Here is a 12,803-nt window from a genome sequence, read left to right on the forward strand (position 1 = left end):
TTTAATACACCTCCAAAGTACGACTATGTGTAGAGGGAATTATTGTGGCTCTGTTTCAGCAACATTCTGGGTTTGTGTTGGATTGCAGTTCTTGGGAAGCAGTAAATGTCTCTGTTGTGTTGATTATTATTAGGTGTTAATGTGTGGTGAAGATGATGTGACAGCTGGTGGGGATGACAGTTTTGCCTTTGCACCTGTATGCTATCAGTGCCACTGATAAACACATTTGTTTTCACGATAAGACACTGTCCTATGACAAGTGGTCTGTCATGTCAAGATGGCAGGAGATGACAAACCGATTGGACACGATTTACCTTTATCTGTGCGGCTGAGTGAACATTCTATAACTGCTGAACTGTTTGTGTACAATTCTAGTGACGTTTCATTGCTCTGGTCTTCAATCTTGCGCGTACCCTGCATATGAGAGCATCCAAAAATGGAACTTAAAAGTGTTGTTAGCGTGACTTTAGCAATAATGTTCTTTATGATCTAATTGTGATTTTTCACAAGTCACATAGACTTGATAATCTCCACATTTAAGGAAAGAACCTGTGAATTAATGTGATATGGGCACAGATGAGACAGACCTCCAATCTTCTTTCCAAATGATGTTTTTCTTATCAATGTGAGAGGAGGCTGGATTCTGTCCTCTCTCTCTGTGAAAGGAATTCGGAGTTACGTCAGCAAACAGAAGGACAGGAAGTGGAGAGAAAAGTGTAGGACTGTGCAATGGTACCCATCAGCTGTGCAGATGTGTGGCGTAGCCAGTCTCCTGTGTGGTGGCTGTGATAATGTGTAAGAGAATCTGTGGCTTCTGTAGAAGCAAGAAAGCCAGTCAGCAAGACTGGCAATCTCAGTGAGCAGCACTTCCTCGAAGGGCAGATGGAACAATCAAGTGCATGTGCCTTTTGTGATCTATTGATCCCCAGCCCCAGTTCAGTGTTACCACAGGAAGGGTTACATTATTGCCTTATTATCCTTCCCAACTTTTCTTAGTGCTTAGTGCATTCTTTTTTAAGTTTCCTCACTCTCCTTTGTGGCACCTAACTTTGGTGATTTACAGAAAGTTCCCTGTAACATGGTCCCCTTGTGCAATGTATTTTCTTACTAAAACCTTGCTCAGTGCACAACTCAAACAAAATCTAGATTTCTATGTAATGAATGTGACAACAAGAAATTTCAGGCTTATTCTCTCGGATGAACAAAATACATCCAGACAAAAAAAAAAAGTAAAATAATAGCGTTTTCCAAAACTTCAACATGTTACAGAACAAATGTTGCCTTTGTGTATGAGCCCTAAAGTGTGTGAACTGTGAGGAGGTTACTACCAATCAGTGTAGCCGGTAAAAAAGAAAAAAATGTCTATCTATGTGTCTGTGTGTGTATTCTAAGCTCAGAAAACACAGAAAAAAAAGAATCTACCGACTGTAGATATGCCCCTTTATTTTTGTATTCAGGCCTTAAATCATGGCTACAGACTTTTGTGTGAAATCCTCTTTGTATCGAGGTCCTTTTTGCTGAAATGGTTCAGAGACATTTTGCCGTGATGTTTGTGTTAAGGTTAGATCCCAAATAAATCTGCATTAATGACAAAACAAACAAACAGTGCTTCATTTAACTTTAATTTATTGCTGTGGTCTTATATTTTCTCTGATCTGCACAGCTCCACTGGTGCAGCTGTGTCTGTGATGCCTGATCGAAGTGCATATTTTCAGGGTTTTACTGAATAGAAAGTGTGGAATACTGAATGTTCTAACTGGACAGCTTGTGCGACTCTTAGTTCTCTCTTTGTATTTCCATATATCACCGGAGTTCCTGCCTTCTCCTCAGTCTCCGTACCTAAAATCTGTACCATACTCATTCGTGTGACCTGTCAGCAGTCACACGCCATTTTTCTGTCATTTAAATCAATCATTCGCCCATTACACGAATGTCTTTGTCCTTTGTCACACCTGACGAAGAGCTTCTGAGTATATTCACAGTCAGTGACCATCCCTGCTGCTCTGTATGCGCCCTCACCTTTCCAGGCTGTGTGTCTCCTCTACTCGACCGACAGTCATCCAGTCTTTCAACATTGCACTGTATGTCAATGAGTGAGTCTAAGTGTATGTGTGTGTGTGTGTGTTACCATCAGCTGCAGGAAACCTGATCACAGCACTCATGCATAAAAGAGGAAGAGGGAGCAGTGGTGAGAAAGAGAAATGCAGAGTTGCAGTTCATGTTTTCCCCTGTGATGGGGAGAGGACTGCCTGGGCTTTTCAAATGTCTGATGTGATTAGGCAATGTTAAAGCTGCTGTAGTCACACAGGAGGAGCGGCAAAGAATGGACAGAGGGCAGATAAATGTTTTAGGTGGTGCCGTGGACACGCACGTGCGGATGTGTTTGTGGAGAGGATGGATTTAAAAAACAAACAAAACAATCAAACTTCAGGTTTTGACCTGAACTGTCAAAACCTCTTGATGAATGTGGTATTTTCTGGTGGCCACGGCATACGATCAGTGTGCAGTTGACGAGTCATTATAACACGTTCGTGCTCTATAGCAGCTACTAGTGGGCAAACAGCAGCAGCCTCTGAAACTCAGCGTGTAGCATTGTACATACCATTACATTATGTCCCACCAGCTCTCTCTTGGAGTGCATCTCTGACCATTACTCTGCTTTTTGCTCTCCCTTCCGCTGCCTCATCTCTGGCGTTTCTTCTTCCAGGGTGTAGTAAATTAGAACGAGGGCCAGGCTTTAGTGCTCTGTCTGAGTTCTCAGTCTCTGATGACACAGCATCCTCCTGTACTGGGCTGAGTGAAAAAGGGATGGGGTGGGGGTTGAATGTGCTCTCACTGCTATCCAGGCTGATAGAAAGAAGGGAGGTGGAGTAAGGGAATTTTTTTTTCTCTCTTTGCAGTGCAGCATATTGGTAAGGAAGTGGGATGACATTGTTTTCTTTTGTATTTTTTTTTTTACCAAACCCAAAGAAAATAAAAAAATTTATCCTCATGTTGCCCTTGTGGGTGATCATTTAGGCTGTTAATGATAAAATATACTAATATACAGGTAACAGAGTATATCTACCTTATGTGTTATTACCTTTGGCAACTCTTAATGTTACCTCTGATAAATATATTTTGAAAAAAGAAACTGAACATGATGCAAAACTCTGATCTATAAGAGAAAAGATAAGCCTGTTTTCCAGATAAATACACCAGAATAGTTGAAGATTAAATTTTTTATCACGTACTGGAAGACACATATTTCTCCTTTCAACACACATCTTTATACTCCTCAAAGACTAAATCTGGATTTAGTTCTATGAAGGAGTAGACCAGGAGTAGACTCAGCTTTACATCTTTCCTTCTCTTATGCATGCTTATTTGCACTCTCGCTTAGATCTCATTGAGCTCTTCCTTTCTCTATCCTCCCCACTTCTCCTCTTTCTCTGTTTCACTTTCTGCTGCATGCTTACCTATGCCTCCTCCTCCTCCTCCTCCTCCTCCTCCTCCTCCTCCTCCTCCTCCTCCTCCTCCTCCTCCTCCTCCTCCTCCTCCTCCCCCCTCCGTTTACCCATCTATCTCAGGTTTGGCTCTGTTCTCTCTGCAGCTCTTTGGCTTTCTGCTCTGCATCACTCCCCCACCATCCCCTCATCTCACTCTCTCTATCCGTCTCTCTTTGCTGCTGTCCCATACCCCCGCAAGCCCGTCTCCATATCCTTGTTTAACCGTTCCTCCTACCCACCCAAACACACGGAAACACAAATACTCATCACTGCCCCTGCAGTTGCATTCTGCTACCTGATTCGTGCATGTCCTTATGTTCCTTTAAAGATTTTATGATATGATATATGAACATTTCTACAGCTTTGCATCAGAGATGGCTTTGTCCAGTGAAGCCTAACCTGCTGATGGGTGTGTTGATAAATGTGTCTGTACATATGCATTCAGCTTCTCAATATTCACGTGAATCACTTTTAAAGCAACGCGTGTGTGCACTAAACATTCAGGCACTTTATGTAAAAGATACTATTCATTGTTGGGTATATATGTTTTTGTTTTTGGAATGTGGGCTTTGTTGTAAGTAAGACTTTTAATGATGTTGAAACCCAAGTCAGCGTCTCAGTGTGATTCACAGAATTTATGTAAAAATTTAGGAGAAGGGGCCAAAATATTAGATCAATCAGCCTGGGTCTCATCACTCCACCGCTTTAAGTGAGTCAGCTTGAAGACTTTAAGTAATCGGCAACATATGAGTGCAATAATGTTATGACGTGCTGGGATTTTCAGTGGTTGGATTTATGATTATTGCTTTTTTTTTTACAAGGATGACATGCTGGACATTGGAGTTGCAATAGATGCCCATTGTAGCTGCTTTCTCTTATGTCATTCCTTTTTTTATCATCCAATAATTCAAAAAGTTTGAAATTTTCACACGTGACTCATCTCTGATCATTTTGTTTAGCACATGCTCATACATGATATATTTAGTTTTTTATTCAAATTGTGTTGTGGAAATAGCCAATGTAAGCTTTAGTTGAGAGCAGTTATTCCTTTAGTTTCTAAAAGGATCTGGGAGTTATTGATTATCGATTAATGTAGCAGATGATCAATTAAGGAGATTGCCTGACATTTGCATCCTTTGTAGTAATCATGCCAAGCTGCCAAGTTTGAATCAGCAGCACATTTTTCTGCCTGCTTGTCAACACTGAGAAACAGAAAACACTTTCCATCTGAGTGTTGTCACGATAAAGACTTCTGACTTTAAACATGTATTGACACTTGAACTAAATAAATATTCTATAGTTCTTGGGGTCAGAATCTTTATTAATGGTAATATTCTCCTTGATTAGCCTATGGAACATAATTAGGTATGTTTAGCAAATGTAAACTGCTAATGGGTTATTACTTTCATTTCCATCTGTAAACAGTATGCGCCTGATCAGCAAAACATTTCACTTGACCTTTGAGAGAGATGCATCCTTTGGACATGACTAAAGATCCTGTGTTTTCCTGTTTATACTGTGCTCACTGAGCAGATGAAAATAATGTTTTCATTTCCCACTCCAGCAGTTAGTAATCCTCCAAAAGATCATTTGTGTTGCATTTGCCACAAATAAACCTCTAATGGCCTTAAAATGGCTTCTGTATCACTGTGTACCCTTTTCCTCATTCAGTCAATGGGGATCTGTGAATATGCTAATCTGGCCCCTCCCATAACCCCACCCATCAGCTGCCTGCCCCATTTCTGCTGTGACCAATTTTAGTACTGGGACAATACATTTACAGCTGTAAATGTTTGAACCGGAGAAGGATTCTCAAGAATTAAAGTTTGCTCGGTTGCATGCATGTGGAAGTATCAGTAAGAAAATATATATTGTATTGCTTTTCATATTAGAAACTTGCAATGTGATGCTAAAGTTAGCGAAGCTCTGAGACATTCTGTAGCACTTGTTGTGAAACCAAATGATGATCAGGGCTGCTAACTCAGTAAAAATATTGGCTGGTTACTATGTTTTTCATATCAGAAGCAGTACTGACTTGAACATAATGTACTTTGCAGGCAAAGGGTGCCAAGCAGCTTAGGTTGGTTGTCAAGCACTGCTGGTATGCAGAGACTCATCCCCTATGTGCAGGAATTGCAAAGGAGAGTAGGACTGAGATAAAAGCATGTTTGAAAAAAAACAACAAAAACACAAAATACAACATACCAGTAGGTGATCATACCCAGTCATTTTTGGATTGTCTCCCGAATAAATGGTTGGAACAGGCTTTGTAAGTCACTTAGTGGCATTGTTGGGTCAAATTTGCAAATTAAGATTGCAGGATCTCTGGTTTTTAATGAGACAGCAGTGTTTCAATTTCTGTTGTTGTTTAGCTTCTTTTGGTAAGAACTGGAGGCTTGCATAATGTGATTTTGTGTTATCACAGTCATAAACTGAACACGTCAGGCCTACCATCTTTGCACCAAGAGAAAAACATCAACTACCTTCTCCATGGACCTTGTGCTGACTTCTACTCTACCATGCACAACATTTTCATTTTAATTTATTACTCAGCATATGCTAATCAACTCTAAAGGTCCAACCACCAAGTAGTCTGATTTGGTTCCTCAAATTTTCTATGAGCTCTTTGATCTGAGACTTGAGGTGGTGCACCTTCTTGAAGCTGAGGTGGTGCACCTGAGATTCAAAATGGACATTCCCAACCATATTGCAGATAGCTGATATCGCTCATGATATGTCTTGTAAAACAAACAAACAAAAAAAATCTTAGGGACATCTTGACAAAGTTAAGGGGACTTTATGTATAGCTTATGCTTTATGGGGGAAAAGGAACAAGAAGAGATAGAGAGGCGCCCTCTAATGCAGAGAAGAAATTGAGATTGTGTTTGAATTATCCACGCCTTCACTAGATAGTGCACTATGTAGTAAGTCAGCCATTTTGTTGAGCTGTTTAACATTTCAGCTGAAACTTTAATGCACTACAAACTCATCATACGGTACATCGAAGCTGTACTCTACGTTAGTTACAGTAGACCAACATGCATTGCATTCTGGAGGCAGGAGTTTACAGTGTGCTACCGCTAGCTACTGCTAAATGACACTAACATTTACTTGTTAAGAATGCCTTAAGCAAATAATTCTCCTTAGACTCTTCAACCATGGAATGACTATATCTTTTTCTGCCTGAGACCAAAGATTTGAGAAATTATTAATAATTTAGAAATACAGGAACCTTGTTTTAGGGGGTGCTAATCGCAACATATTCTCAACCGAAAGCAGCAACTTTGTGCCTCAGATTTGGTGTGCACCTGTTCTCCCAGCATTTGTTTTTTGTACACGATTGTGAAAATCCGGTGCATAACTATGAAGCCCAACTGCGTTCAAGCAGTGCCTAAAATGCATCAGCAGCAGGCTCTTACTGCAGCACTTACTTGTAAGTCCTCAGTATTGTCAGCACTATATAGTGGGTTGTGTGAGTGAACACATCTTTTTCACTTTAATCAGATTTTTGGATACTAGTAGTTTCTGTTTATTGTTTCCTGGGAGGTTGGCACCAGCTTGTGTATATTTACCCATTTCCTGGTGTTATATGTATAATTAAGACTAAATACATCCATGTTGAATACATCTATCATACTTTATATTCTCCATATCAGTGGGTTATTATTTGTAAGTGTTCTTGGTATAGTTATTACCAATGTGATGAAAAAAACTGTCTAATTTGATAAGAACCTTTATTGATTATTTGATTTTGATAGAGGTGTGTGTCCTCTTTGTATCTTTCCACATTTAACACATAACACCATGTGTTTATTGTAAATACTGGCTGCTGACATGGGCCAGTGGTGTCAGAAGCATATGGGAAGGGTTGTGGTGAACAAGGAAAATCACTCTAGCAATGTAGCCATTCATAACTCACCCACACATTTTCCTTCAAAACCTACATTTGTAAATTGTCAGAATAAATTCTAAGCTGCACTGGGTGGATATTTGAAAAGAAACTTAGAGCAATGGTAACAAATACTGTAATGTATCTCAGTGGTCTGTTTGTTTGTAAATTAGAATCATACTTCTCACTCAGACCCCACATTCCTTTTGTCCAAGACTGGGCACGAGCATCCTCAGACCACACGGAAATGCACAAACAAGCAGACACTGCTGCCTCACCCCAGTGCCCATCCCCACTTGGCCCAGTGCAGTTTATGGATAGGGAGTGGTTGTTGAGAGCCTAGAGTCAGCAGATCTGCCCTGATCGATGACAACATTTGCGGTTCCTTTCCAGTAAGAGCTTTAAACTTGGGATGAAGACAGTCATTTGGCTACAAAGAGAGTTGAGCTTCCCGTGTCCCTGTCTGCTGTTCCTGAGGAAGCTCACAGGTTTTGTCACAGTGTAAAGCCAGCCAGGACAGAGGTGTACTCCCGCTTCTTGGGTGACTGGTCACAGAAAACGTGATGTCAGCAGAGTTAAACACGGTCTCGCATAATCTCTTTCTCTGACGTTGTGTCCTTTTCTATACATTTATATTTCCATCATACTGTTTTTATCCTGTTGTCTATAGTTTAGTTTAACACACTAACATTTTTATGTACTGTCCAAAGCTCACTTATCATACAGGAAATATTTCAGAATGGGAAGTGATAACTCTCATCAAATAGCATTGTTCAAGTAGTTTTCAGTATCTGTAGCTAAAGGGAAACCAATTCACCAGTGCCCTGTGACGTAAAAGTGAGCTAAGTCCGCTCCCTTTAAAAAAAAAAAAAAAAGCCTTTGAGAACATCTATCAAATGTTTGCGCCATACGGTGAGCTCTGTGATTTGTCTAACTCTCTTTTTTATCTGTCTCTCTTCTCTCCACAGACATTTATAGTCCTAAACAAAGGGAAAACGATCTTCCGCTTCAGTGCCACGCCTTCCTTGTACATCATAAGCCCTTTTAATCTATTTAGGCGAATAGCTATTAAGATTTTGATACATTCATATCCTTTCAAATGATTCATGATCGATGCTTTACTCTCAGTGATTACAGATGCCATGGGTAACACCTTACTACATGGGACACAAGATTTCTTTGGCAGTTGTCTGGGAACGAATGAAAAAGAAGAAGCAATTTACCGCTGGTTCATGATTAACTCGAAGTTATATTATATAGATATTTTCATTATATTATATATTATGTAATATAATATATATATTAGTAAATACATGATTTTAGGCTTGAACCAAGTCACCTGAACGCATCCTTATACAAAACAGGTGATGAAAAAATTTACAATTTCTGCACCTTTAATGTGACACTAATACAGTTTGAACAAACATACCTATTATATGTACTTTTGTGCAGCTAATCTCCTGCTTAATAAAATCAAAATGAACTGAATGAATTTATTCTTTTTTCTCCTAATTTGTTTACTGTAAACTAGCCAACCGCTTATGTCCCTTATATTAAAGTGTTACAAATACTGCATTTGCCTGAATGTCTTTTGCTTATTGTCAAAGTAGATTTTGTAGATTTTGAAATTGCTATCATCCCTCCGCCCTGCCCTCTTCTTTAAGGTTTGTGTATGTCTGAGGTGTCATGGGTGAAAGTGTTCAAACTTTCCTTAACTTTCGTGTTTTCACGTTATTCAGCATGATCATCATGGCCACCATTCTGACCAACTGTATATTCATGACATTTAGTGACCCTCCAGAATGGTCCAAACAAGTAGAGTAAGTACACATCCACACTTCTTCTTTGCATTCATTTTGTAATTGATACCTTACAACTGTTTTTAATCTGCTTTTCTTTTTTTTTCTCTTTCTAAGGTATACCTTCACGGGTATCTATACATTTGAGTCGCTTACAAAAATTGTTGCTCGAGGTTTTGCTATCGATGGCTTCACCTTTCTCAGAGACCCATGGAACTGGCTTGACTTTATGGTCATTTCGATGGCGTAAGTACATAAACTAATTATTATTCATTGACGAAAGAAATGAACAATGACGGCTTTTACATGAAAGGACTTATCTGTAGAAAGGAAGATGCTCTGAGAGACCAACAATAATTTCAACACTATTCAAAAGCATATGAAAGAAGTTCATGCCAACATTTTAGTGAACTGTCTATTAACTACTCTAGACACAAGAAAAGAACAAATAAATAAAAAAAATGGCAACAAAATTCTTTTATAGCAGAAATCCTGGCTGGTTTGAAGTCTAACTTCTTGGATGGGTAGCATCTGCATTTAGAAGAGCTCATACCAGGGCCCTGATATCCTGATGTGCACTGGCTCACTTTTATAGCTTCTGATACACTTCAGCGGAGCAGTGCTATCATTAACTTACTTACAACGCCTGCAGCTCACTTATATCACAGTGAAAGAAGTCTGAGGCATCTTCATTCAGCTAGAAGATTTTGCAACCAAAAAAAAAAACATTTGCATTTTACATACTACGATTAACTTATATAACACATATTCATTGAATGTTTAATTTTGTTTGAATCAACAAAAATTCCGGCTTTTTTTCAACAAAAAAGTTGTTTCTGAGCCAGCTGGAGTAGGTTATAAAAATGAACGTTATGGTGGTTATTTCATATAATGAACAAAGACCATTCTACATCCAAAGAAGATAAACTGTACACCTGTGGAGAAAAGAGAAAGAATCTGTGGGAACAAAATCTAGAAAATATTTTAAAAAAGCTCATTCCAGTCAGCAAAAGTTGAAACGCATTGTCTCAGCTTTCCTTGACACTGTAGGAAATCTTTTAGAGTTATTAAAAATTTCTACTTTATGAGCATCACAAACCAGGTAATGCTGGACATTTGATGCCTACTCGATATCTATTGCAACTGCACTAACCTTACTAATTTTAATTTACATTAGTGCCAGTATTTACATGAAATCTCTGTGGATATGGACCATGGATTTCTTTTCCTGCTTCCATTTGTAGGCTAGTAAACACTAGACTGAACTGGTCGTGTGTTTGACAGATATCAAACATGCTTCCCTTCACATTCATTGGCTATCCCCAATACTTTTATTATTTGGAGCAGTCCCTGCAGAGCCTTCAGTCCACATCAGTCCATCACACCATGTTGATTATGCTTGTTAAAATATTCTGCAACAATATTTTCTTCCTCTGATCGCGATGACTGCTGAGTAATTGTATCTGATCCACCTTGCAGGTATATAACAGAGTTTGTAAACCTAGGCAATGTGTCAGCTCTGCGTACGTTCAGGGTTCTGAGGGCTTTGAAAACAATTTCAGTTATCCCAGGTAAGACAGGTGTTTGTGTTTGCGGGCGGGCGATCCACTGGGGTTGATGTTAGGTGTGGTTTTGTTTCAGTCCCTCTCCTTCTCCTCTTCCACCTTCGTCTTCTTCTCACTGGTCGGACAGGTGTTCTCTCCCCCACCGTGGTGTCCCCTCCTGGTCTTCGGTGGTGGTGCTGGTGTCGTGCTCTTGCTCAAACATGCGCGTGTGTGTTGTTGTAGTGTGTGTTGTGTGTCATGGGGTTCTGTTTTGTGTGTCATCCTACCTTGTTACAGATATATAACAGAGTTTGTGGACCTTGGGAATGTCTCGGCGCTGAGAACGTTCAGGGTTCTCCGAGCATTAAAAACAATATCTGTCATTCCAGGTGAGACTCCCATTTAAACACTAAGGCTGAGCTTACAATATTCTTCAAGCTTCCTTTATTTCTTTTGATTTCACTTTTCTCTTTTTAACAAACAGGATGTTTTTCTATTTTGTGTCATGACAATCAAAAATGGTAGCAATACATTTTTGATAGGCTTCGCAGTCTACTGGCAGTCTTCTGGTCACATGCACATCTATCTCTGGGTACATTTTTCCCTGCAGTGAAGTAGAAATGAATGCCCCAAACTTTGGGGTAACTTAGAGGAGGGTTTTAAGGGAATTCATTCTCAGGAGTAAACTTTTAGGATGTTAACATGAGTTCTTAAATGGCCAAATGATTAGGAAAATAATGTGAGCCATCTATCATATTACTGCACAAATAATTTGTGTTCATGCTTTGGCCCAAATTCCAGTGATGCTGCCTTTAGCCTTTTTTTATTTTGTAAGACTGCCAAGCCTGATGTAATGATATCTTGATGCTGCATGAAGCTTTGAGACACATTTTTAACTTTAAGAGTCTATTTCTTTTTCTTTTTTTGAGTCCTAAAATTGATTAGATTTACAATCCAGATGTTTGTTTGTTTTTTCTTTTTTGATTCCTTTACTTTTTTTTAGACATTTCTCCATCATGGGTTTGAAAAAGAAACATATTAATGAATCAAAAACACGTACAAGGAAAATTTATATCATCAGAGAGGCAACTACCACTTGTCTTGACTCGTTTCAAAGTTGTTGGCTCATTCATAGTCAACAACTCGAAACACAATGCTCTCAATAAGGACAATGAGTCCTTTAACGATTCAGTGGTGTCCGCAGAGCCCTGATCGCTACATCTCTGATTGATTTTGGGATCACAGGGAAAATACAAAATGACAAAAACAGCAACAACAACAAAATAAAAATAAGCAAAAAAAAAAACACTGAGACAGCTTTGATTCACAGGGGAACTTTGACAACTTCTCCAAGAACAGAACAGCAGAAGAACAGATCTGCCAAATTCTCTAAGAAAGTGTCTGGACATGTCCTTTGGAGAGCTGATGGCTTTAAAAATGTATCCATTTCATGTACTGCACTATCAGTGGGCACAGTAGTTAGCTACTGGTCCATATGTCTGACAAGAATATGGAGTGAGAGCACCAGAATGATGCTGATAAAAACAAAATTGATTGAACTGCTTGTAAAATAATCGCACAGACATTAATTTTCTGTAATTCAGCACTTATACGCACATCTTTATACACTGTACATACATATACACATACATACCACATCTTTAGTGCAGTGCAGTAAGTTCATTGTCCAACATAAACTGCTCACTAGTCCAGTGGGTTAAACCGTCTCAAGGTCTCAGACGACACCGTGAGAGTAGGACAGGGGGACGCCTGGGCTGGGGACTGTTCTTTTAATTCAAGCAAGGTCATCATCACTGTTTAGACGGGTGATGCTGACAAAGTCCTTTCCTTCAGCCTTGGCGTTTAAATGACCTGCATGCAACCTCTCATTGACCCCAAACTCCACCCCCCACAGGCTCCAAATCTTCCTTGCATGCCCTCTCTCTCTCTTCTTCACTTCTTGCTTCCCCGGCTAAGCCTGGCTCTGTGCACTGTTTGTGGTGATGCTATGTGGATTTGTTAGATGCAGCATAATTATCAGCAGACGTTGCTCAGGGATGTTTCCATAGATAGACAGAAGAGG

General features: G+C 39.5%; 1 protein-coding gene across 4 annotated transcripts in view; it reads left to right on the forward strand.

The window, feature by feature from the left end:
* Positions 1–12,803, forward strand: part of scn8ab (sodium channel, voltage gated, type VIII, alpha subunit b) — a 46,627-nt gene that overhangs the window by 4,579 nt on the left and 29,245 nt on the right. For 2 of the 4 annotated variants that reach the window (XM_072382314.1, XM_072382316.1), the window contains exons 3-6: positions 8,346–8,463; positions 9,107–9,197; positions 9,294–9,422; positions 10,656–10,747. In XM_072382314.1, the coding sequence (XP_072238415.1) occupies positions 8,346–8,463; positions 9,107–9,197; positions 9,294–9,422; positions 10,656–10,747 (430 nt within the window). Of the gene's footprint in view, positions 1–8,345; positions 8,464–9,106; positions 9,198–9,293; positions 9,423–10,655; positions 10,748–11,017; positions 11,110–12,803 lie in introns of all 4 variants that reach the window. The other 2 variants (XM_072382313.1, XM_072382315.1) reach the window with 1 other exon arrangement.

Source organism: Leuresthes tenuis, unplaced genomic scaffold (genome assembly GCF_036924035.1).
Source record: "Leuresthes tenuis unplaced genomic scaffold, fLeuTen1.0.hap1 SCAF_3, whole genome shotgun sequence".
Taxonomy (NCBI): Eukaryota; Metazoa; Chordata; class Actinopteri; order Atheriniformes; family Atherinopsidae; genus Leuresthes; species Leuresthes tenuis.